Consider the following 25437-nt stretch of genomic DNA (forward strand, 5'->3'; position numbering starts at 1 on the left):
CCGATGAAACCTCGAGTCCCCATCCGTCCGTCCAATATTACAATTCAATTTCAAATACCAGAGAGGGAGGAAAGAAAGCTTTCTTCTCCCTTCCTTTCAATTTCGCAGCAAAAAAAATCCTCTCTTTCTCCTCTCTCTCTCTTCTTCTCTCTCCTTCCGTACGGATCGAAGCCGGATTCCGTATTCCCGGCGAATATTTCCGGCCGACATTCGTTAGATTCCGGCAATACTCTCCTTCCAGGGGACGATTCCATCCCCCTCTCTCAATCTCCCTCTCCTCCTTCGATCTCCGATCCGACGGTTCAAAATCTCTCAGGAGTTTCGACGCGTATGATGCGTTCCCGCGCCGAGGATTTCTTTTCCGGCGGAAGGCGAAATCTCGCAGTCGGAAATTCGTTTTCTTTAGCTATTTGATTTTTTATTTTTTCTCGATTGCCGAATTCGGGAAGTGATGGAGAAAGGCGTACAATCAGCCGCGCCAGCATCGGTGCCGGCATCAGTGCCGTCGGTGCCAGTGTCTGCATCTGATTTCCAGCCGAAGAAGCTCGCCAGGCAGCTGGATTTCACGGCGTTCTGTGGTGGTGCGGCTGCTGCTGCTGTCGTTTCGGAGCCATTGCCTCCGCAGCCAGCTCTCCGTCCTTTGTTGCCGGCTGCCGTTGTGTAAGTTCTTCTTTCAGTTTTCAGAATTCGCCTCTTTTACGAAACTGTTTGGTTAATTGAGGGTTTTTGATATTGCGTTCTCCCCTTTTCTGGAATCTTTTTGGATCTTGATTGGTGCATGAAATGGATTTTCAGAGCTATTGCTGAAATCAAATTCTTTAATAGTTGATTTGAAATGATTGAAAGAAAAGAGGTTTTTTAGATGGTTTAGAGAAGTTGCAGTTGTCGATCTTAAATTGTAAATATGTATTTTCTTTCAGGGGAGTTGATGTTCAAGCCAGTCACTTTTGATTTGCACACACCCTTTTCCATTTTTGTAATTTAAATAGTACACTTTTGTACTATTCTAATACCCAAAATTTAAACGGGGGTGTATGCAGATAAAAGGGGCGGCTGTAAATAGCAGGCCCCTTTCTATATATATAATTATTTGAAATTTGAAATTGGGGGATTGGATGATAATATGGTGCATCACAGTTTTTTATTTTTTATTTTTTATCCCATAATATTCTCTCATGGTTTAGGGTCCATTTGATTGCACCAAATATCGTCAAATATCATGATTAATTAATCTAATTCGGTGCAAAATTTCATGGTATTTGACAAAATTTGGTGCAACTAAACACAGTTTTAGTGAAAAGAATCCACTTCGATTGTTTGATTAGAAATTAAAGCAATCTACAGATTGGAGCTCATAGCTTTGCTACCCAACACTCATGTGGATTGCCTGGGATCCATAGGAGGGATCCAAGCCTTCCATCAGATGAGCCCCACTATGTAGCTACTGCGCCCCACAAATAGACCAGTCCGATCATCAGGTGGGACACACTGTGTGAACAGTGAACATTGGATGGATAGAAAAGACATGGCTGAGAGTCCAAATTCAACGTACACTTGCGGGTATGCCTAATGACTGGACTGGCCAATTTTAGGGGCCTTAGGGGCCAGCGTGGCGGGCCGCACGTGATGGGGGGCTAGGATCTGGTGCGTATATCGCCATTGTGGATCCTTGCCTATCCACTTGTGTGGGTTTTTCTAGAACAACAATACACTTGCAGTCAATAGGGTTGATTGCCAGTCAACTGGAAACTCATCCAATATCCTAAAGCAAGTTTTTTAAGTTCAAAAGGTTGATGATGTTGTTTGTTTTTCATTTTTTTAAAATACCTGACCAAGTCCTTTGAGGACCCTAGTCTTGTTTTCTTGGAGTTGTTGACCCCTTATTTCCTGATTTTAAGAAAAGTAAGTCATTCTTAGACTCAATGTGAGCCCTGATCTAGATGAGTTAGTTTGAGTAGTTTTTCAAATATGGGATTGAGTTTATTTCTGTTCTCTGTAGTTTAACTCTAGAAATGTGATTTAACTGTGAGATGTTAAACTGTGATTTAACTTTAGAAATGTGCTTTGCATGTTTGAGCATTTTCTTTCAGTTTAAGTAGAAACTATTGTATCAACGAATTGATTCCACTTGCCTCATACCAGTTTCTTGACACAAAAGTAAAATAGAAAAGAAAATGAAAAATAAAAAAACTCTGTTATCAATAAAGCATCTGCAATTTGGAGTTACAGGAAATACAATGAGGGCCAATTTTTCTTGGTAAATGTTTTTTCATAGGTTCCTTTGACATCTCTGATACTCCAGAATAAGAATTTTTTGGAAAACGAGTCTATAGACAAGTGAATAAACACATGTAATGATGTAAACATGCTAGCATGTACTCAAGTGAACATCCCTCTGCAGGCAATTTGAATATTGTCTGTCCTAGAAATTTGTTTGTGTCTGATTTTGTTGCTTCTATGTATTTCTTCAGAAAGCCTGAACTCCCAAGGCCACAACCGCAGCCTAGCTTCGAAGGAAAAGATGGTACTCCAAAGAAACAAAAACAATGCAATTGCAAACACTCGAAATGCTTGAAGTTGTAAGCACATAACCTCTTAATATGAATTATTACTATGGCATTCGAAAGACTTGAATTTCAACTGAAGTTGATGCACATATTTTTGTATTCACCACTTTTAGGATGTTTAAATATACTTATGATTTGAGCCACCTTGCTATATTTTTAGATATATACTTGTAAATGTTTTTGCCCAATATGTTGAATGTGGATACCAGATCTGAACTCTGCAATGTGTTTGTGTGCATGTTTGTGGGTTCGTTTGTGCACACACGCATGTATACTAGTTGATCAATCGGTGAGAAGCTGAGAAGCTTTATAAGACCGTACACATGCACACACATGCACATGTATTAGTTAATCAATTGGTGAGAAGCTGAGAAGCCTTATAAGATCGTACCAAGATACATGCATGTTCCTGGAGTAATGGACTCTCAAAATGAAGAGCTCAGGAAACCCAACATGCCAAAGAGGAATATTTTCAACTAAGGAGTTGGCTAATCGAGTAATTATGCCTTGCTTGTTACATTAAGAATGTCTCAAACACCATAAAAAGAGCTGAAAGTCCTCCATTGAATAAGCTCAGGTAGAGACATTGATTAAATGAAATGAAGTGCATCATTTCAATCATTCTCCTGTAGTACCCCAAAGGAACAAGACATCCATTATGGTAGTGTCTTGATTTTAACAGAGGTCAAGTTTCCTTTTGAGGACCTGCATTGGACTATGGTGAACCCAACATCACCGAAGACACTGCTTGTTGAGCCATCTTTAGGGTTATGCTACCTTTAATATTAAGCTATGGGGTTGTCAATGGTCCAGGTTGAAGCCTGTCCAAGCCAAGCCTGTAAAGTCAAACCCAGGACTGTGAGCCTGACCGGCCTGCGAGGGGCTAAAACATACAGGCTCCAGATAATTGTGCTTGACCCAAGCACAAGCCTGACCTCTCCATCCACTTTTCTGCAGTATTCGAGCTGTTCATTGACTGTGCCCTACTGTGCATGTACCATGGCCCAAAATCTAGGCTAGCCTGATATTAGTTAGGCTACTGATTTATTGAGGAACAAAATATGTGAAGCAACACTCATGCATGCACACACACTTTGAAACCCTAAATAGGTTGGGCCAGGCCGGCCTGGGCTTACGGGCTTTTAGACACAACCTGAGCTTGCTTGGCTTGACTAATAAACAAGCTTGGATTTTGGTCCAGTCTGATGCAAGGTATTAATGATGTAACGGCAATGGTGGGAAGCATTACACGTTATAGGGTCATAACGACAATAACGACCCTTACGGAAAAAAAAGAGGCCCGTAATGGCCTTGTAACGGTTGTTAGCCCGTATCATAATGGTAACGATGATGGGCTTTTCCACCACTGTTACCGTTATTGAATATATATTTTTTAAAGATGATGATAACACAGTTTATTAAAAGAATGACCAAAGGCCAACGACTACAACAAAAACAAAAAAGCAAGAGAAAGAGTTGACCAACTCATTGGAAATTGATTAGCGGCCAGAATGTTTGCCACAATCGCCCAATCTCTTACATGCTATTTTGCCCTTTTAAAAACTTCCAACGGACATCCCTTATGAACATGCTGTTTTGCCCTTTTAAAAACTTCCAACGGACATCCCTTACGGTTCTTAACGAATCGATCATTTCTCTCCAACTCCAACCATGTACTTCAAAGACTTGCCAATAAACTTAGGCGTCAAATTCATTTCCCAATTTTACTTTGAGCCCCTCCATGCCAAGCCCAAAAGAATTGATCCACAAAGCTCGAATTAACCCTTGAAGAATCAAATAGAGAGAAGAAGCCATTCCAAATCACGAATGTAAAGGAGCAATGGATAAATAAGTGATCAACCGACTCCTCATTTTTATAGCATGGTGGACATAGATTTGGGATTATCATGTCACGCCTTTGGAGATTATCAATTGTAAGAACCTTTTTTCTTCCCACCAGCCAAGAAAAAGTAGCCACCTTGGATGGAGCTCCATAGTGCCATACATGACCTGTGTGACATTCTGCCTGCGCATCCTGTCCCTCCATTAGCTTCTTATAAAAAGACTTCACTGAGAACTTTTCGGACTTTTCAATAAGCCAAACCAAAGAATCTTCCTCCAAGGGTATAGGATTTTGACTTGTAGGGAGCTCAAGAACCCTAAAAAACTCCTCTAACTCTTCATCATGAAGATTTCTTCTACATGGAGGAGCCCAAAAAACTTCCTCATCGTGGATAGAAAAGCACCTCTCTATCAATATATTAGGGTCGGAGGCAATACTTGCTAATTTAGGAAATGAGGTACTCAACTTATGTCTCCCAATCCAGATGTCTTCCTAGAAATGGATCTTCTTACTATTCCCAAAAGAATAGCCCACATTTTCCAAAACCTCTTCTTTTATAAGATTTACCGATTTCCATAATGAGGAGGATCTATATAAAGACGATGCTTTTATCCACCTCCCCTCTTCTTCAACACTATATTTTCTACCTAATACCTATCTCCACAAACTACCTTAACCTTCCTCTACCCCGAACGTCCAAACCCATTTTCCCAATAAAGCCCCATTCATAACCTCCAGATCGTGTTCTTCCCATTTTATCAAGTGGAACTTATGTTTGTCTGCCGAATCATGCCAAAATAAATCCCACCTAATCTTTTCTAACTTCGCGACGACCGATTTCAGACATTTGAATATTGACATGAAGTAAACTAGGAAGATTTGACATTGCTGACTTTATCAAAGTTAACTTTCCTCCTAAAGATAGAAATTTGCCTCTCCAAGAAAAAAATTTTCTTTCAAATCTTTCAATTACTTTATCCCATAAATGTTTAGTTGGCTTCCCAATACATAAGGGAAGTCCCAAATAAGAGGATGGGAAGGAACTTGCCCTATATCCAAAACGGCCTGCAAATGCCTCAATCTCCTCCTTTTTAGACCCGCCCCCAACAATTCACTTTTACCAATATTGATTTTTTATCCTGAAACAACCTCAAAGAAGGTTATTATTGTTTGGAGATTATCAACTTTCCTTTCATCTACCACACACAAAAGCAACGTATCATTCGCATAATGCAAATGAGATATTTGAAAATCAAAGTTATCCACCCTAAAACCTTCCATTAAACCCACTGCCACCCCTTGTTCAATCATTCTTCCAAAAGCCTCCATCACCACCATGAATAAATACGAAGATAACGGATAGCCCTACTATAATCCTCTAGATAAGGGAAAAAAATCCTTTCGGTGCTCCGTTTGCCAAGACTGAATATTTTGTTGATCGGATACATACTTGAATCCAGTTCCTCCATTTAGAAACAACCTGAGCCTGCTTGGCTTGACTAATAATGGGCTTGAATTTAGGGCCGGTCTAATGTGTATTTAGACATAGCTTAAGCTTACCTAATGCATGGGCATTTTCACATTGGGCTCAAGTGGGGTCGTCTGTTGGATGCAGGGGCATACTCGGGGTGGGTGACCCATGCGATTTGGGGCCCACGGGGGAGGTCTCGTGTTCGAGACTCCTTACCAGGGGTGAGTAATGCGCATTTCACACCGGGCTCGAGTGGGGTAGCCCGTGAGATGCGGGGACACACTCGAGGTGGGCGGCCCATGTGATTTGGGGCTCACGAAGGGAGTTCGGCTGAGGTCCTAATGCATGAGATGTGGGGCATGGGCTATGAGATAAAGGGATTAATTCGCCATACTCTAACAGTTCGAGCTTTTAGAGTAAGTGGTTAATTGTCCTACATCATTGCCTCAGTCGACTAACAAACAGGTTTGAGTTTTGGCCCGCACTAGTCCAAGCCTTGCTGAAAGCAGGGCTGAAAAATCGATAAGCTCAACCCATTGACAACCCTACTAAGCTCAATTCATCCTTTTGGAGGGGTAGCTTATGTAGTTCTAGCCTTGGATGGTAGCATTCCTTGCAAACATAGAAATAGTGTAGTGAAAGGGAAGGAGGTGCTTCCCTAAAGTGTGAGCGGCACCACTTTATGTCTCTTTAAAATAGCATTGTTCCTCATGTGCGACTCCACAAAGTCACAAGTAATGTGATTACACAGACATAGAACTTTCTTTGGCCCTAGAGAGTTGCTAGTGGATCTAGGGGCTTGTTTGGATTGAGGGTAAATTGGGAGAAGCAATCAGTTTACATTGAAAAGACACTTGCAGTTACTTGGAAAGTGTAGGATTCTATGACAAACTGTTTGCCTTTGCCTTTCCCTTAGGGAAACTTTTTCTCTCTCTTTATTTCTTGTAAGTCAAATGGGGGAAAAGAGTTTTCCTCTTATTTGACATTTTAAATGAGAAATTTAAAGGAAAAAGGGTTTCCCTTTGTTAGATTGCAATCCAATCACTTTCAAATGCAAAGCAAAAGCATTTTCCTATACTTTTCTTTAGCAAAACAAATAGGTGCAAAGTGTTGCTTCCCCTAGTGTTGATGTCAATTCACCTACCGTTTATGTAACATTTTGCTTTCCCTTGCATTCCCCTAGTTTACCTTCAAATTCAATTAAAGCAGGCCCTAAAAATCAGTAATGAAATTCAGGCGTCACTATTGTGATGAATTGCCAAGCTTGAAAATAGCCACACCTTTTCCTAAAAAAGGTGCAATTGACCAAGAAGCAAGGTGTTTCGTCTTCGTTATGATACGGCCGTAAAGGTTGATATGTATGGGTAACGGTTGTGACCATCATGCGTTACGAGGGCGAAGCGGGGCAGTTGGTTTTTTGGGATTGCATTTGTTGTTACGGGGTATAATGACCGTTACCCTCGTAACTCGTTATGCCCTGTAACGATCGAAAAGCGACAACTTTTTTTTTTGTCTATTTAAATCCATTTTCTCCTTATTTTTTTCACTTCTCTCATTCCAAAAACTTTCCTAGATTATTCTACAACAGATTTCGACCCCTCTTATTTATAGTTTTTAGGATTAAAACTTTAGATTGAAGCGATTTGGACGAATAAAAGCTTTGATGGCCATTTTTCAAAAAAAATGAAAAGTGGTATTTATGCCTTTTTTTTTTTTTTCCGATTTCTAGTTCTAATGTTTGATTGTGATGTGCATATATTGGAGACACATGATCATGTTCATAAACTTGCCAAACAACCAGACACAGCACTCTTACCAAAGAGTGGACTGTTAGGCATCATAAACATGTTCAAAATAAAAAAATGAATGCATATTTGGGATATTTTCATTATTCTTGATTTTCGAAGTATTTTTTTCAGAATTTTTTTGGGAAATTAAAAAAAATAAAATAAATCAACTGTTACACTCGATACCCGTATTGGTAAAGGTGGTGATCATTACGGTTACTGTTACCGATATGGAATACCTTGCCAAGAAGCGAACGCCCTTTCCTCTTCTAGAGTTGCACAAGATGGTAGAATCCTGGATGAGGGTTCGATGAAGATGTCTTCTCACAAATTGATCCCTTGTGAATCTAATAATGAGCTGCCAACTTGGAAAATGCTTAAAACCAAATAAATAGAGCCATAGCAGGCCATTATTGCATGGTGACCCAGGTGGAACCCTCGCGATTGTGTTTTTGTCCTTTTTCTTCTAATGTGCTAGCGATCAAATTCATTGATTTGTGAATGAGTTCCAAGTAATTGTATGGGAATGTAATGATGCTTGGTTTCTTTACTTTTGAGATTTATTTTAGTTCTTTCTGCAGTATCCAATTGACGTTACTGTTCAAAAGGAAAAAAAATCAATTGATGTTAATAGTATGTTGATAATACATGCATCAATGCAGTGATGTTCCTCATTGAAGATTATAATCCACTTCATTGCCTTTTTGGATGGTCAGGTACTGTGAGTGCTTTGCATCCGGAGTTTACTGTGATGGATGCAATTGTGTAAACTGTTACAATAATCCTGACAATGACGCTGCAAGGCAAGAGGCTATTGAACTTACTCTAGAGCGCAATCCGAATGCTTTCCGACCGAAGATCGCTAGCAGCCCACATGTAACTCGGGATAGGAGGGTATGTAATCCTTGTGTTGGAGCCACAATTGTTCAACATGGTTAAATTTCTTGTTATCGTTTCTTTTTGGATTGGAGTGTTTATTTTGTCAAATGCGTGCAGTTTCAATGTATGAGTCAAATGTTGGCTACCGAGAGTCTATTCTTGAATTATGCTTATGCTTGATATATATATATGAATGACATTCTACTTTGATACTGCTTTTTCATTAGATGCAGTAAGACAAAATGTTCACTCTTCTAGTGGTGCATACCTGATTTACCCAGGAAGAGATCTAGTTATGTTTGAATTCTGCATTCTCTCTTATTCCAGGTAGTTCATGGGAGCTATAGCCTATAGGATGTATGCAATCTTTGCCAGGGATATGCATATTTAATATATTTTTTTTCAGTGTTATCCCATCATTGGCACTCCTCTATTTGTATGATACAGCACCCATTTGTGTGCCACATTTTTACTAATACATTTTCCATGTATTTCATGATGTAATCCAGAAAACTTGTCTATATAAGAGGGTTTTGGGCTTATATCATTTAGGACATCCGTGGTTCTTAAGGTGTAAACCTGCTGTAGCTTGGATTATGTTAGGTGGGTTTTCATGCACATGTTCCCTAGTCCTATATATAAATATATACACAAGGTGTTCTAACTGTTATGGCCTTTTTTTAATGAGAAAATTTTTTTTGGCCCCTTTATGAACGGTTATGGGGCTGTTATAGGTCTCTCTGTCTCTCTCTTTTTGTAATGGTCGTTTCAACCCCATAACAGGTAACGGTTACCACTGTTACTGTTAGGTTAATGGCCTTCACATAACCATTTCAGCATACCATTTGTATACACCATGTTCATTCATGTTGGTCATATAATTATGGTTTATTCATTCTCATTTTTTGCAATTTTTATGGATCTCACTTTCTCATATTATTTAATTACTTGATCCATTTTTTAACGAGCTAAACTAGTGATTTTACCTAGAGTCACATGACTCACATCTACCCATGGGGTGTTCCAATCTTGGCTACCCGTGTTTGATGGCATGAGCGACCTCTGCAAACTTGCCCTATCCACAAGGGAATCTTATAGGCTTCATATTTTGCCTTGGACCCACAAAATGTCTTACTACTTACATTATCTATTTGGTTTTTTCTGTATACCGACTAAATACCAGTAGTGTACAGCTTCTTGATTCCACTCCAGTTGTTGTATTGCTTCAACTATCAAGAGTACATTTTATTGTGTTGAATCAGGCATAAAAAGAATTAAGAGTAAAGAGGGTCGAAATTGTTTTCATCATTGAAAACTCCATATCATCTTTCTTCAATACTAAAAGAACTTAAATCAGAGCTTTTACAAAATATCTTCTTATCACCCTATCAATCATGCATTCAGGGGAATTTATGACACCTTGGTGGGGGTCAAATTTGATGGGGACATCACGCGCACACGCGCACTCACGCCGCCCCCTTACGCACGTACGCTAGAAGGAGGGCCCCACCGTCGATCTGGATCGATGACGACGTCCAAGGAGGTCCTCCTACTTGGAAGACGAAGTTTTGATTCAAAAGAGTGGGCCCGTTAGTCAAGAAAAACCCATCATGGGATCTCATGATCGTGGCTTACTAGTCAGATTGATTTCATATTTTAGGTTTTGCTTATTAATGTTATTTAGAATATCATAGATGCTTTAGATTTCTTTGATTAGTTTTTATTTTGGTTTACTTCATCGCTAAGTAATAGGTTGCGCACATGACGCGAGTTTTGGGGTATAGGGTTTTCTTATAAATAGGCATCCCTTGTATCTTTTTTTTAATTGATGGAAGATTAATAAAAATTTTGCGTTTTCCTACTCTGAGTTGTGAAGCCTAATTGGATGCGAAGCCCTCCTTTCATCCAAGGGTTAACTACCGTGGTGCGAAGTCACATCTATCCCGATTCACCCCCATCCATCGCCATCTCTACTACCCATCTTCTATCATCCCTTCTTCTCATCTCACCCCATCATCTACACTTCGAATCAATCATCTATTGCAGCAATTCTCCTCCCCACAACAGAATTTCAGAATCTGGCCGTATAGCAGGGTTGAAACTTCGGCGGAGCACCAAGCACAAACTGTACATTGGATCGAGTTGAGATTTGGGGATTTTGGAGTCCATCCCTGGCCGACCTGGGCCAAGGTGACATTTTTCTGAATAGTGGGCCCCACATATGTGCGGCCGAGATCACACGCATGTGCGTCTGGGCCATTGTTGTTGTCCACGCGTGCGGTATATCTCTGGTTCGTCTCTCTTTGCTCTTTCATTCCGCTTTCACCCAAAATTCCTAAACCTAACCCTAAATTACTCAAATCTTCAATTAAATGCCCATTTTCTTACCCCAGGGTTCCTTGATTTGAAATTGGTGAATCCCTTGGATTAAGGACTGATTACTATGCATGTGTGGATGATTATTTCTTATCTTTGAGTATCGTTTGGTTCATAATTTTTATTGATCCAGCCCTATCATGTGTAGGCCTGGACCCGCATAGATTCCCCTTAATTGAATGTTTGGACTTTCATGTGGGATATGGAATTTGTGTAATTGTTTCTGAACTAACATGATCTTAAGCCTGAAATCTCGCATATCATATTTAATTTTCATGTCTTGTATCAAAATTGCTACATCTTCCATCAAGTCTCTCCCTTAACACTTAAATAGGGCTGGCAACAAGGCATCTTTGGACTAGTTGGGGTGTGCCTGTCCCGCAACTGGTGAATTAGGCACAAGTTTGTCATTTACTAAAAGCGAAGGCTTGATCCAACCCCCGACCCCATGAACAAGTCTGAAGATAGCTCGTGACAGCCATGCTAACTGCCGAGCTCTTAAGATACAACGAGCCCGTGAGGTATACTTTGCTCACTTGAAAAGTGCATAGAGGGTGCTGTTAGAGGCCTTTTACATATTCCTTTCTTGGGCCGTGTATGTTGGATCTCTCAAATGTAAGAGTTTTTCAGGCATGCGTTCTAATTTTCGCACTTGAGTCGGACAATTGAGACCACATTGATGCCCCAAAGTAGTCCCATTTTTTTTCCTTGAGATTTTAAAGCATACTCATTGAACTCTTTTCACTGATATGACCTTAGCTACTGAGTTATTAGGTTTAGTAAATGCCAACAAAATAGCAATTCATGGGCGTGTGTAGTTGTAATGCCAAGCTTGAGGAAGGGTTGAATTTTACCTAATTCATTCGATTTTCAAGTCTTCCTTGTTTTTTTGCTTTCTTATTTCATGGGACATTTCTGAAGCTGTGTGATGCCTCGCTTACTCATGGAACTTATTTACCATTCAGCTTTTGTTTGTGGGGCAAGTCTAGTATTAGCATTTACATAGTATCCTGTATCATTTTGTCACTTGTGATCTGTATAAATTCTTCTTACCTTATTACGATGTGATTTTCTATGTGGTGCCCAGTGTTTGTAGTATCAGCATCATTGCATGTATCGCTGGCTGGGGAAAAGGAAACATGTAATGATATCACTGATATTATTGCCTTTACCTGGAAATGTATCGCTGGCTAGGGGAACCATTGGGGAAACATGGGAAAGATGGTGGAATTTCTAAATGAAACTTCAGGAGACGCTAAAATACAAATATTTGCACATTTAGTTATTAAATAATTGCAAAAAACGACACAAATAATAAGTTTTAATTTAATGGGGGCCTAAAAGTATGTAACATTGACGCGGGGAAACATTGAGGAAACATGGGGAAATTTTGTGAGGACTTGAAAATTTTGTACACATGTAGGTACATGAATATATGTTCATCCATTTATTTTAGTGTGTGTAATAAGAAAATAAACTTTTATCAAATTTAGAAAGTAATGAAACATAGACGAGCGCACATATACACGCACTCATACTCACCTATCCACCATAAAAAATCATCAAGCACTTGTATGTCTTAATATACTTGACCGATCATCAAACTGATTGTACATTAGTCTATACACATGAGGAGGGGCCCGAACTGCCCAATTACTTATAACTCATCATCTAATCGTCCATCATGCTCTCATCCACCTATTGGGCCACCCAAATTTCAAGGCAAACCATTCACTACGAAGATCGTAGGGTATACATCAAATCTACTAGTTAGCTTTCACAATAGACACATACACACTTTGTTTTGAACCACGGATGGGTACAGGATGTTGAAACACATCGGGACCTCCATCGAAGGATCATATGTTGATATTGGGCTCGTTGGATAGAGCGCGTCAAATGACAACCCATGGTAAAATCTTATCCTGATTGGACGGTGAAATTTAGCTCTAAGCACGATTTAAGTTTTTGGTGTAGAAATAGGTCATTGGACAGAGGTGTGTAGTGACATCCTTATCTCAATAAGTACCCTTGCTGTAAAAGAAAAGTGCGTGCGTGCGTGTGTGTGTGTGTGTGTGTGTGTGTGTGTGTGTGTGTGTGTGTGTGTATATATATATATGAAAGATGACTATAAGCTTATCCATCAAATTTCTCACCTCTAAGGTTCGCACGTCATTACGTGTGAACCTTGCTATCAACTGTTGGATAAAGTAGACATTCTGGATGAAGGCGCTCTTAGCGCGAGCTTGAAAGAGTGAGTTTCCTTCTCGCACGCCTCTTCACCCTATTCTCTAACTCTTCGAAGGATGTGGCGAAAGCATTTTCACATGAAATTCTTCTGCTAGGATGCTAGGTGGGTCACACCAAGATGTTAGTGATAAATCCACGCTGTCCATACATTTTTAAAAATAATTTTATGGTATGAACCCAAAACTAAGGTAGATCAAAATCTCAAGTGGGCCACACAGTGTTGATTGAACTCTCACCATTAAAAACTTCCTGGGGCTACTAAATTTTTGGATCAAGCTGATATTTGTTTTTTTTTTTTTTTTTTCCATCATCCAGGTCTGTATGACCTAATCTACAGGTTAGATGTCAAATAAATATCACGGAGGGCCCTAAAAAATATTTAACGGTGAGAATCATTATCACCACTGCTTCTTGTGGTGTGGTCCACTTGAGATTTGGATCTGCCTCAGTTTTGGCATAATGCCCTGAAATGATAAGGAAAAATGGACAGACGGGGTATATTTCTAAAAAACATCATGGTGGGCCCCACCTAGGTTTCCAGCGTGCAAAAGGCTTTCGCCGGAAATCCCCGTTCGAAAAAATCGCGCTGCGGATTTCTTGTAAAAGCCTTTCGCCGGAAGTTCTTGCGCTAGAAACCTAAGTGGGACCCACCGTGATGTTTTTGAGAAATCCAATCCGTCCATCCATTTTATGAGATCATTTTAGGAGATGCGTACAAAAATGAGCTGAATCCAATACTCAAGTGGGCCGAAAACGTGAAGATTGAACTTACACAGTTGAAATATTTGTAGGTCATAGAAGTTTTGAATCAGGATAATATTTGTGTTCTCAGGACCCCAAGGAGGTTTCAACGGTAGGAATTTCCCTACCTCCTTTTCCTTTAGTACGACTCAATTGAGTACTGTATCCTGCTCACTTTTGGTCTCAAGTCTTAAAATTAGCTCCAAAAACGGATGAACGAGATATATTTCTCACAAACATCATGGTGGGCCCCACCTAGATTTCCAACGAACTTTGCAAATTGCGTGCGTCATTAGCGGACGCGGATTGGATACTGACAGAGGTTGACTAGCCGCACTTACTACTGAAGTGACGTCACCAAGTTCTGTGTGCCCCACATGATGTATGTGTTGTATCCCCACCATCCATACATTTGGAGAGATCATTTTAGGATATGGTCCAAAGAACGAGGTAGATCTAAGGCTGGGGTGGACCTCACCATAGAAAACAGTGGTGAGAGTGACGCCCTTCGTTGAAACCTTTAAAAGGTCCACCATAATTTTTATTTGAGATCCAATCTGTTAATGTGTTAACCCAGACATGAAAGAAGGGAAAACACAAATATTAGCTTGATCGAGAACTTTTGGGGCCCTTAGAACTTTTTAACGGTGGGCGTCACTCTCCCCACTATTTTCTGTGGTGGGGTCCACTAGATCTTTGGATCTGACTCATTCTTTGGATCATGGTCTAATACGATCTCTCCAAATGGATGGGCGTTGTAGATACAAAACACACATCATGGTGTGGCCCACAGAACTTGGTGATGTTACTTCATTAGGGAGTCTGGTTACTCAACCTATTGGTAGCTAATCTGCGCCCGTCATTAGGGAGGTGAGGGACGCATATCACGTCCTACCTTCGCCCGTCTCTGGGAACAGGCGGTAGCTTTGAGTGGCCACTGTGATGTTTTCTATGGTCTTATCCACACCCTCCATCCATTTTTTCCCATCATTTTAAGCTATTAGCCCCAAAATGTGGCAGATCCAAGATAGATGTGGGCTACACAGTGGGGATTAAACCCTTACCGTTGAAAAATTCACGGGGGCCAAAGAAGTTTTGGATGGAGCTGATATTTGTGTTTTCTCTTCATCCAGATCTATGTAAATTTATGAATAGGTTGGATGGCAAATATAAATCACGGTGGGCCCTAGAAAATTTTTAACGGTGAGAATTATTATGCGAAATTCCCACCGTTGAAACCTCCTTTGGGGTCGACAGTGATGTTTACACGCCATCTATACCATTCATAACGTCATTCCTACTAGGATTAGCTGAGAACACAAATATTATCCTGATTCAAAACTACTGTGACCTACGAATATTTCAACTGTGTAAGTTCAATCTTCACGTTTTCGGCCCACTTGAGTATTGGATTCGGCTCATTTTTGTACTCATCTCCTAAAATGATCTCATAAAACGGATGGATGGATTGGATTTCTCAAAAACATCATGGTGGCTCCCACTTAGGTTTCCAACGCAGGAATTTCCTGTGAAAGGCTTTTGCAGGAAATCTGCAACGTGATTTTTTCGAACGGGGATTTCCTGTGAAGGCCTTTTGTGCGCTGGAAACCTAGGTGGGGCCCACCATGTTGTTTTTGAGAAATCTACCCCGTCCATCCATTTTTCCTCATCATTTCAGGGCATTATCTCAAAACTGAGGTAGAATCTTGGTGGGACCCACCTAGCATCCCAGCGGAAGAATTTCATGTGAAAATGCTTCCGCCACATCCTTTGGAGAGTTAGAGAATAGGGTGAAGAGGCGTGCGAGGGAAGGAAACTCGCTTTTTCAAGCTCGCGCTAAGAGCCCTTTTATCTAGACCGTTTACCTTATCCAATGGTTGATAGGAAGGTTCACACGTAATGACATGCGAACTGGTGCGTAGCTGAGCGTTCCTCTCTCTCTCTCTCTATATCTATATATATGTTATGAAAAATAAAGAAAAAGACGAGATTATATGCAATGCATCTTCTCTTCTAGAAAAGAAAAGAAGAAAAGATACTGCATATACCAGAAGAGATTAGATGTTGGAAAAAAAGATGCATTGCGTCTAATCTCTCTCTCTCTCTCTCTCTCTTTATTGTGTGTGTGTGTGCACTTTTCTTTTACAACATTGATACTTATTGAGATTAGGATGTCATTGGACACCTTTGTCAAATGACCCCTCTTTCTACACTAAAAACTCAAATTATGCTTAGAGCTAAATTTCACTGTCCAATCAGGACGAGATTTCACCACGGCCACCATTTGACGTGTTCTATCCAACGAGCCCAATATTGACATATGATCCTTCGACAGTGGTCCCGATGCGTTTCAAAGGCCCATACCCATCCGTGGTTCAATGTAAAGTGTGTATCTATCTACTGTGAAAGCTAACCGATAGATTTGATATATACTCTACAGTCTTCGCGGTGAACGGTTTGCCTTGGAATTTGGGTGGCCCATAGGCAGATGTGAGCGTGATGGACGGTTAGATGATGAGTTATAAGTAATTGGGTAGTTAGGACCCTAATCATGTGTGCAGACTAATGTACAATCAGTTTGATGATCAGTCAAGTATACTAAAACATATGAGTGCATGCTGATTTTCATGGTGGATAGGTGTGTATTAGTGGGTATGAGTGCATGTATACTTGTGCGCATCTATGTTTCATTACTTTTTGAATTTGATAAAAAAATATTTTCTAATTATGTACGCTAAAATAAATGGATGAATGTACACTCATGTACCTACATGTGTTCAAAATTTCCACGTTCTTACAAAAATTGTAGAATTTCTCAATGATACTCAAGCAAATGCCAGTGGCGTATTTGCTAGTCCTACCTTCTTGCATTTGCAAACTTTCCTGCCTCGATTTAATGAGTATCATTTATAAGGTGGACTCACACATATTTGCATCTTAGGAATCAACTAGTAGCAAAAAGATGCATACAAACTGACTTTCCCTCTAGCGGAGGCCTAAAAGTATGTATTGTTGACTCGGGAAAACATTGAGGAGCATGAGAAAAATGGTGGATCCATCCATCCATGCATGCATGCAAACATACATACATACAAACACACATGCATGATCCATCCATCCATGCATGCATGCAAACATACATACAACCATGCATGCATGCATGATCCATCCATCCAACCATGCATGCATGCATACATACATACAATGACGCGTACATTTATACACATGCATGATCCATTCATCCATCCATCCATGCATGCATGCAAACATACATACATACAAACACACATGCATGATCCATCCATCCAACCATGCATGCATGCATACATACATACAATGACGCGTACATATATACACATGCATGATCCATTCATCCATCCATCCATGCACCTACACACACATGCATGCATCCATCCAACTATCCATCCATCCAACCAGCCAACCAACCAGCCATCCATCCATAAATACATCCATCCATCCATCCATGATCCATCCTTCCATGCATGCATACACATATACATATAAAAACATTCATTTCATCATACATCCATGCACCCATTAAAAAAATAATTTGAAGTGGATTTTTTTTTTTAATATATAGATTCTTGGCAATATCGATACATTAGTGATACAAGCGACATCTAGAATTTATACAATCGAAAATATTATGATACATTGGCGATACTTTGCAATATATATCGGCAATATACCACCGGTACCTAGAATTTCCAATACTACTAGTGTTATTAGTATTGTGGAGCTGGCAATGCCGACAATATCGATGATATTATCGATAATATTGCTGATGCTCGGAACAATGGTGGTGCCCAAGGGGGGCCCACCTATGATAAACAAAGACTGCTGGATATCAGGAATTAGATTGCTAATGATCCCAAAATAAACATGATTGAATCACAACCATGCAATGTCCATTTTACATGCCCTTATTTGATGGCTGTGATCATCCTGTTAGGGTGATATTGGACTCACGTGCAATCCATGTTGGACCTCTCCTATTCAATGGTCTAACGTGATCTGTAGGAATGACAAGTTTTAAAAGATGATTTGAAAGGATTAAAATAACTTGGATCTTTTGTCATAAATTGTTAACCGTTTTGTTATGATGGCCTTTTGGTTCAAAGGGAAAAAACACTGCTCCATTTCAGAAAGAGCCGTTTTAGTTATCTGTATCGAGGTGCAATATTCCCATCGCCTTGGTCCAAAGTAGACAACACCTTGGAGCACCACTTGCATTCTGAAATTACAGAAGTCCTCTTGGACTATAATTCTTTGAGAATCTGCATGTTATGGCAAGAAGCATGGTTTTGTTTTTATTTTTATTTTTAAAATGATTGTTATGCTTATCATTCCTTACCTTTCTTTTTTGGCCGAGCACAGTGGAACGTCATTAGGTCTGCTAAAGGATCGTGATCTTCTTTGATTTCATAAGCTCATTGATTATTATTTTTTCTTTCCATACCAAAAGCTGACAATTTTATTTGGAAACTCTATCAAAATGTCCTGTTTGTTGCTGAATTTCTTGTAAATCAGTTGTATGCTTATCTATTCTTTAATGTGCTTATGGACTGGCATGGAATAATCCAGGAGGAGGCAGGAGAACTCCCGCTGGTGGGAAAACACAACAAGGGATGTCACTGCAAGAAGTCAGGGTGTCTCAAGAAGTACTGTGAGTGTTTCCAAGCCAACATTCTTTGCTCTGAAAATTGTAAATGCATAGACTGCAAGAACTTCGAGGGTAGCGATGAGAGGCGGGCTCTCTTCCACGGTGACCATGGCAGTGCTCTGAGCTACATGCAGCAGGCTGCTAATGCTGCTATTACTGGGGCTATTGGATCTTCTGGCTATGCTTCTCCTCCAGCAACTAAAAAGCGAAAAAACCAGGAAATTTTTTTTGGCACAACAGTCAAGGATACACCCATTCACAGGCTTACCCAGTTCTCTCAGGTATTTTCTGATTCTTCAGATCCTTACTGAAGAGAAACTTTTTGCTGGTTGATAAGCAACTCTCACTAATGGTTAGTTACTTCATGCAGTTAACTCAAAAAAACATACTTTAATGCTCGAAGCATTATTTATCAATATTTCAATATGCGGAATTTTTTCCTGAGTTATAAGATCAACTGTTTAGAACTTCTAAGCTTGTTCTTTCTTTCTTTCTTTTTTATTTTTTTTATTTTTTTGGGAGGTTAATTGGGAGATGGTGATGCTAAAATTAAATGTAAAAAAGCATATTTTACGATTTTTATTATTTTTGTAAAAATGCACTGCCATTTTTACCCTGTTTCTTTTGGGGAGAAAATTAGTTAACACTTTACTCCGTATCCAAGTGGTCAGGAGCAAGGTATACAATTCGGTTTTGGTGCATTGTATCTTTCACCAGCAATATGGGGAGGTATCGCCCCGTTTCAGGCTCATATCTGGCCGCTACACCCGCCTCTAGATATTGGGTCATACCTACTGGTTTGGGACGATACTTTAATCCTTGGTCTCAGGACCTACCCCCTTCACTTAGTGTCAGGACCATTTTATTTACTGTGGTTAATATTGCAAAAGTTAGCTGTAGGATTCTTCTACCAAGGTGCCATTCCACCTTCAAACTCTGATTGGGACATGCACTCCCTGTCCCACTTCCTGGGCATTTGGACTTGCTAGTTTTTTGAAATTGACACTTCCCTGCTCCAGCACTTGAATCTGCTCCACCTAGTCCATACTTGTATATGCACCGGCATGCATGGATGTATTTGTGTGCCCACTGGAATTCAAACAGTTGCCTGTTGGTTTCTTATATATTCCAGATAAATCATCTGAAGGCCACTGCACCTTCCTGTTCCTTGTCTCCTATTCCTTTAGCTCGTGCCGTAAATCCTGCAGCATCAGGATCTTCGAAAATCACATACAGGTATCATCTGTTGTTCAATCTTCTAATCTTGTGTCGAATCAAGGAATACTCTCTCCTTTTGACTTCCATGAAGCTTTGGTTCTTCTTCTAATAACTAAATTTGATTGCATTTGTTTCTGCCAAAGGTCTCTTTTAGCAGACATCGTCCAACCAGATGATGTGAAGGAGCTCTGCAGACTTTTGGTAGTTGTATCAGGAGAAGCTGCCAAGACATTAGCAGGTACATTTTGACAAAAGGAAACATTTTCAGGCATATGAACTGTTTAAATTTCATTCAACATAATATTCTTAGCCCAATCAGACATACATAGTATAAAACAATTGAATAACTTGGAGATGGGACTTGGCTAAGTTTTGCTGGGTTTTGAGCACTGAATACCACAAACTTGTTGCTTGTGAAAGATTTTTATTTTTATTTAAAAAAAATAAAATGTTGGCTGAGTTGATGTTTGGTTCCTGATTTGTGGAACTATTTTATGTTTTGGTAGCTGGAAAACAATAGTTGATGAAAATTGGGTAGCAGTAGACAGTCTACTTTTCAGCACTAAGGTCTTGGGTTTGAGCCCAGCGTACCTGTTGAAAGGAAAGTCTATGGAAGTCCACTTAAAACCACCTCGCCCTAAATCAAACTCTAACCCACCTCTACGTATCTTAAGATAATCCCTTCTACTTCATTGTCATTGAGCGGAAACAGAGAGGCCCTAAAAAGTGGTCTTTTTTTCTTTTTTTTCTCCGTAGCTGGATAGAGTCAAAACCCTATGTTGTTCTCTTCCTAGCCACCTATTTTAGCATGGCATTCAGGCAATATAGGTCCCTATCACCCTTCTTAGTTTGTTTTTCATATCTTCCTCCTTTCCTATGGTGCATTTAGCTACCAGTTTCCTTCACCTTGGACGAGTGTGCTGTGTTTTCATTAACTTGGTGAAGTTGAACACATAAATCGGAAAAGGGACACCTAATTCAATTTCTTAGCACCAAGATTATTAGTATTGATTCTCACTAGTGTTCACTGAAGTTTATCTTTTTTAGGAACACATGAATTTTTAAGAAATCTAATCTCAAGGGCCCTCAGTTATTCCTTAATTAGCTACGATAGTGGGTATGAATTAAAATTTGGACAAATGATGCTAAAAGACATCTATTGTTTATTATAACAATGCGCGCACACGCGCACATGCGCTTACACACACATTTAATGCTTAGAGTTGATGAGAAAAGAGATGCCTTCCATCATAGAAATGCTTCTTTGTTCCCACTTTGCAAATTTGCAGATTCATCATCATCATCTAAGCCTTATCTCAGCAACATGGATCCCGTTCCGCCATTCCACTCCATCAAGGGCTTTGGAATGCCATATTGTTCGGATTCATGATGAAAGTTCTGGTATAAGTTTGAATCCCGCTGCCAACCTGACACAAACCTCCTCTATCTGGGCAGGGGACCAGCAATGAGAGGACAAAACTCCCTCAGGCACAATGTAATAGAGAATTACATAGATTGATTACAATTAAGCACTATCTAATAGTCCATTACATAGGTTGATCACAATCAATGCAATTTTGCAGATTATTGAACATAAATACAAACTACACAAAGGTAGTTTGAAGGATGCAGCCAAATGTTTATGACTGTTGAGAGAGCCATACTATGGAGTATATCATAGTGACATAATTATCTGGTTTCTTTTCTCAAAATTTGAATTATTTCACAATTTTAAAAATGGTTATTTTCTTGAATAGCTTTAAAAAATTAGTAATTTAGAAAAGAAAAGTACAAAAAATTATTCAGAAATTCAGAAAAGGAAATAACTCCCATATCCAGACTTTGCAGTTCTTATGTATATGTAGCAAATAATTATCAAGTGCTTAGAAACTTTTAAGTTGTACTTGAATCCATGGGTCAAGTTGAAACCACATGCTTTTCATATATATTTTCTAAGTTTCTAAAAGTAGGTTCTCTATGAATCTCTACAATTAGCAAGCTGATCGAACACCTATCTGATACACATGTAATCAAAATTATCTAGAAAACAAGGGTCCAGTGGAGAAACAAGATGATAGAGAAGATAAGACTGAAAGCTCTCTCGCGTCTTTGACACAAGATTGTGATGATCACCCTAAAGAGCCAGATATTCGGAAAGTGCCAACCGATGACCGTTTCAGTGTGAATCAGACAGACAAGGCAGGTGCAGATTCATCTGGTTCGGATAGCGCCGATGCACAGAAAGGAAGGCCAATGTCGCCTGGAACCCTTGCACTCATGTGCGATGAACAAGACACGTTCACAGTATCAGCGTCACCTTCAGGAGCTGTAGGCCATGGGCGCAGCATGCCTCTCCAGAATCCCTATGGGCAGGGAATGACGGAGATCTATGCTGAGCAGGAAAGGTGTATCTTGACAGAGTTCCGGGAGTGCCTTCGAAAGCTCATCACCTGTGGAAGAATAAAAGGTAACCTCTCAAAACGTTAATTTAGATTCTTCATTTCAAAATTGTGGGTAGTTGCTCTTAGGTTATGAGAATCCGTTGGGCATCAGTATACCGAAGCTCTCTAGTTTTCATAATCACGTCCCTTGAAATGGAAAAACCATCCAGAGGCTCTGAATTGTTTACAGAGTTCTTTTACATTTCAAGACCCGCTACTGCTGATTTGTCAAATTGTTTTGCTGGCCTTTTCAGCGAAGTAGGTACATGCATGCATGTCTGCAGATACATACATCTTCTCCCACATTTATTGCTTACCGTCTTATTTACCTATGGCCCTTTTTGCAAGCATTTTGCCCTTGGAAATATATTTAGAAAACGACAAACAAAACTCTAAAGGCATAAAACAGATGGACCTTTGTGTGTAATCAGTTGTATACAGTCAGTCTTGCCAATTAAAGAGTACTGACCTTTTTCCTTGGGGTGCTTTCCCGTGATACATTCCAGGCAGAAGTGCGACTCACATGATGCATTCATGAGATCTGACCAGTCCATCAGATGCATCACCTCATGTTACCCCAAGGGCCCAGAAGCAGCCCAAACAGAAAGTTGTGGACTACAACACAGGGGGCAACTCAACAGGGGATACCCACCCTTGATTTACGTGGGGGGCCCTCTGTGTTGTGTATACAGAATCCAGGCTGTCCAGACCTTCATCTGCCATGGATGAAGGGTGAGGACACGCTGAAACTCAGGTGGGCAGTGGGTGTGGTGAGAATCAAGGGTGAGCATCCCCTCACAACTTGTTCCTTGTGCTGTCCCCCAAGAGTTTTGGATCGAGCTGATTTTTGGGACCTACTGGTAGCCTGAAAGGATGCATCATATGGACTGATTGAATGTGATACGTACACCACATGAGCTACACATTTGCCCCATGCCACCTTAAGCGTACGAAGGTGTACCGGTACCACTAGAGCACGTCCCTTTTTCCCTAATCGCTGCATTGGGCACATGCCATGCAGACTTCAACATGACTGTTAGTAAAAGAAACAAACTAAAATTGTCTTTTCTTATCTTTAATTAAATCATAAATGCTTATATAGTATTAGGGTATGTTTGTCCAACTCGGTACATAAAGAAATGTATTTCTTCATTATGCTTCACCTGTCATAAGCGAGTTTCATTTTTTTGGTTAATAGACCAGAGCCATTTACCGAAATCAAAATATCGCATCTGATCCTGGCTCTGTCTATTCATTGAGAGTAGGGTTATGAATCCTACCCTCCATGTCTCCCTACACACCAATTCGCCACCTGGTGTGTGCGTTCAATATTGAATTCACTGTGGAGACTAGCATGGGTGTGCCATTTTATGAAAATCAGGTCAGGCCAAGGTACTCAATAATGGTAATGGTGGCTGTTACGATACGGGCCATAACGACCCCTGGTTACAGCCCTATAATGGTTGAAATCTTCTTTCAAAGGTGGGCTCCAGGCATTCAATAATGGTAATGGTTGAAATCTTCTTTGCAGTTGTTACAGGTCCGCTCCAGCCAATTTTTCAAATAGGGCTTTAAGACACTGTATCGTGTAACAGTCACCACCATTACCATTTCATAATGGCCATTACGGCCGTAACTAACCATTTTTTAATACCGTCAGTCCTTCAAGCGAGATGCATATGTATGTCGGTTGCTAACCGTGAACAATTCCTTCAAAAATCATTCTTTGTAGTCTGTGCCCCATCAGATGATCATATTAAGTTAATTCAGGGCCCATCTGATTACTAACCTGGATCTTTCACGTGTGGTACATTGACATATTGTGGTAATAGTAGGATTAGAAATCCTACTCTGGCGAGCAGCAGTTGTGTTTCTCACTGGTTATGTAATCAACTTTGAAGAGCAGGCTTTTCACCATGGAGTTGTTGGCGCCTTGAAACAAATATCACAATGTGTCATTCAAGGATTGAAATTCGGTTTTGGTGTATTGTACTGTTCACCACCAAAACCAGGTTGTATCGCCCCATAGTGGATTGATACATCTGGATTGTTTATGTCTGAAACTGATTCCTATCGAGGAGTACATACCAGTTTCGGACAATACTTTAAACCTTTTATTGCTTCTCGTTGTCCCAATCTTATTCATAAATCGAAGTCAGTTGTACTTGTCGTTTGGAAGAGGCGTTAGAAATTCACGGTCGCTCTATTAGGATTCTGTGATCATCTTACTTAGGTATAACCCTGTTGTTTTGTGAGATTTCATGGAAATTTATTATTCTTCATTCCTTTTTAATGACAGAAGCAAAGTTTTCTTCATTGGCTGCAAAACCCGAAATTGCAAGTCATTCAGGACCTGTCAGTACAAGTCATTCAGGACCCGTCGGTAATGGCATTGCAAGGCTCACAGCTCCAGTTACTCCAGAGATATCTCCAGCAGTAACTGTCATGGCTGCTGCATCTAACAGTTGTCTGCCTCCAAGGATCGGACGGCCTGCTGAAAATGGAGAGTTGAAACCGAAGATTGAGAATGTGGAGATGTAGAATGAAGAGGGAATAGGTTGAAAGCATGTTGTTCTCCCGCTAATGCTTGGCTACAGTTTGATCTTGCAGCCATTGCTGCTGTCAGTTAGCGATTTGCTGTTCGAAATCCGATCGTGGTCAAAGAATTGATCATGATCGGACCCATTTTTTTCTGATCATTAATGTATTTTTATATAAATAGTTCTTCTCACAGCCTCCTATGTTAAAGAGTGGTGCATGATCGTGCTTGTAGCCTTTCTGATTGTGAGGATATGGTGCATGACTGAAAGAAACAGCAATTTTTCTTCGATCCAGCAACGATAGAGGTGGGGCCTACCTATTGGTATCGTATCCAGTTCATAAGGATGGGCCTCGACATATGATGGGCCACATGCAAGTATGACCACTACAGACAATCACAGCCATCTGATCAAAAGCTTGTAAATGGATTTGAATCACGAAGAGGTGGGCCCCATGACTTCCATGCAAATGGCCTTCACTGAGGATCAAGATCTAAATATCAGTTTTTGTGTATAGTATCGTTCACCAGCAACCCAGGCTTGCATTGCCCAGTTGCCCCATTTCGAGCCTGTATCTGGTCAATGCACTCGAATGATCAATGGCTGATACTCGATTTATGGATGAAGGGAATTTAGTGTC

At 40.1% G+C, this 25437-nt stretch overlaps 1 protein-coding gene across 1 annotated transcript; it reads left to right on the plus strand.

The window, feature by feature from the left end:
• Positions 1-25091, plus strand: LOC131223052 (protein tesmin/TSO1-like CXC 5). Its single transcript, XM_058218334.1, has 8 exons — positions 1-660; positions 2472-2579; positions 8385-8562; positions 18520-18879; positions 19731-19834; positions 19960-20054; positions 21861-22283; positions 24557-25091. The coding sequence occupies exons 1-8, from the start codon at positions 452-454 to the stop codon at positions 24796-24798; spliced, it is 1719 nt and encodes a 572-aa protein (XP_058074317.1). The 5' UTR covers positions 1-451; the 3' UTR covers positions 24799-25091.
• The last annotated feature ends 346 nt before the right edge of the window (positions 25092-25437 follow it).

Source organism: Magnolia sinica, chromosome 13, assembly GCF_029962835.1.
Source record: "Magnolia sinica isolate HGM2019 chromosome 13, MsV1, whole genome shotgun sequence".
NCBI lineage: Eukaryota > Viridiplantae > Streptophyta > Magnoliopsida > Magnoliales > Magnoliaceae > Magnolia > Magnolia sinica.

What these genes read in the sequence shown, in the direction of transcription:
- LOC131223052 (XM_058218334.1), top strand. Translation starts at nt 452, where the DNA reads ATGGAGAAAGGCGTACAATCAGCCGCGCCAGCATCGGTGCCGGCATCA. An exon ending in TTGTTGCCGGCTGCCGTTGT is followed by an intron (nt 661 to 2,471) that starts GTAAGTTCTTCT and finishes GTATTTCTTCAG; the next exon opens with AAAGCCTGAACTCCCAAGGC. An exon ending in CACTCGAAATGCTTGAAGTT is followed by an intron (nt 2,580 to 8,384) that starts GTAAGCACATAA and finishes TTGGATGGTCAG; the next exon opens with GTACTGTGAGTGCTTTGCAT.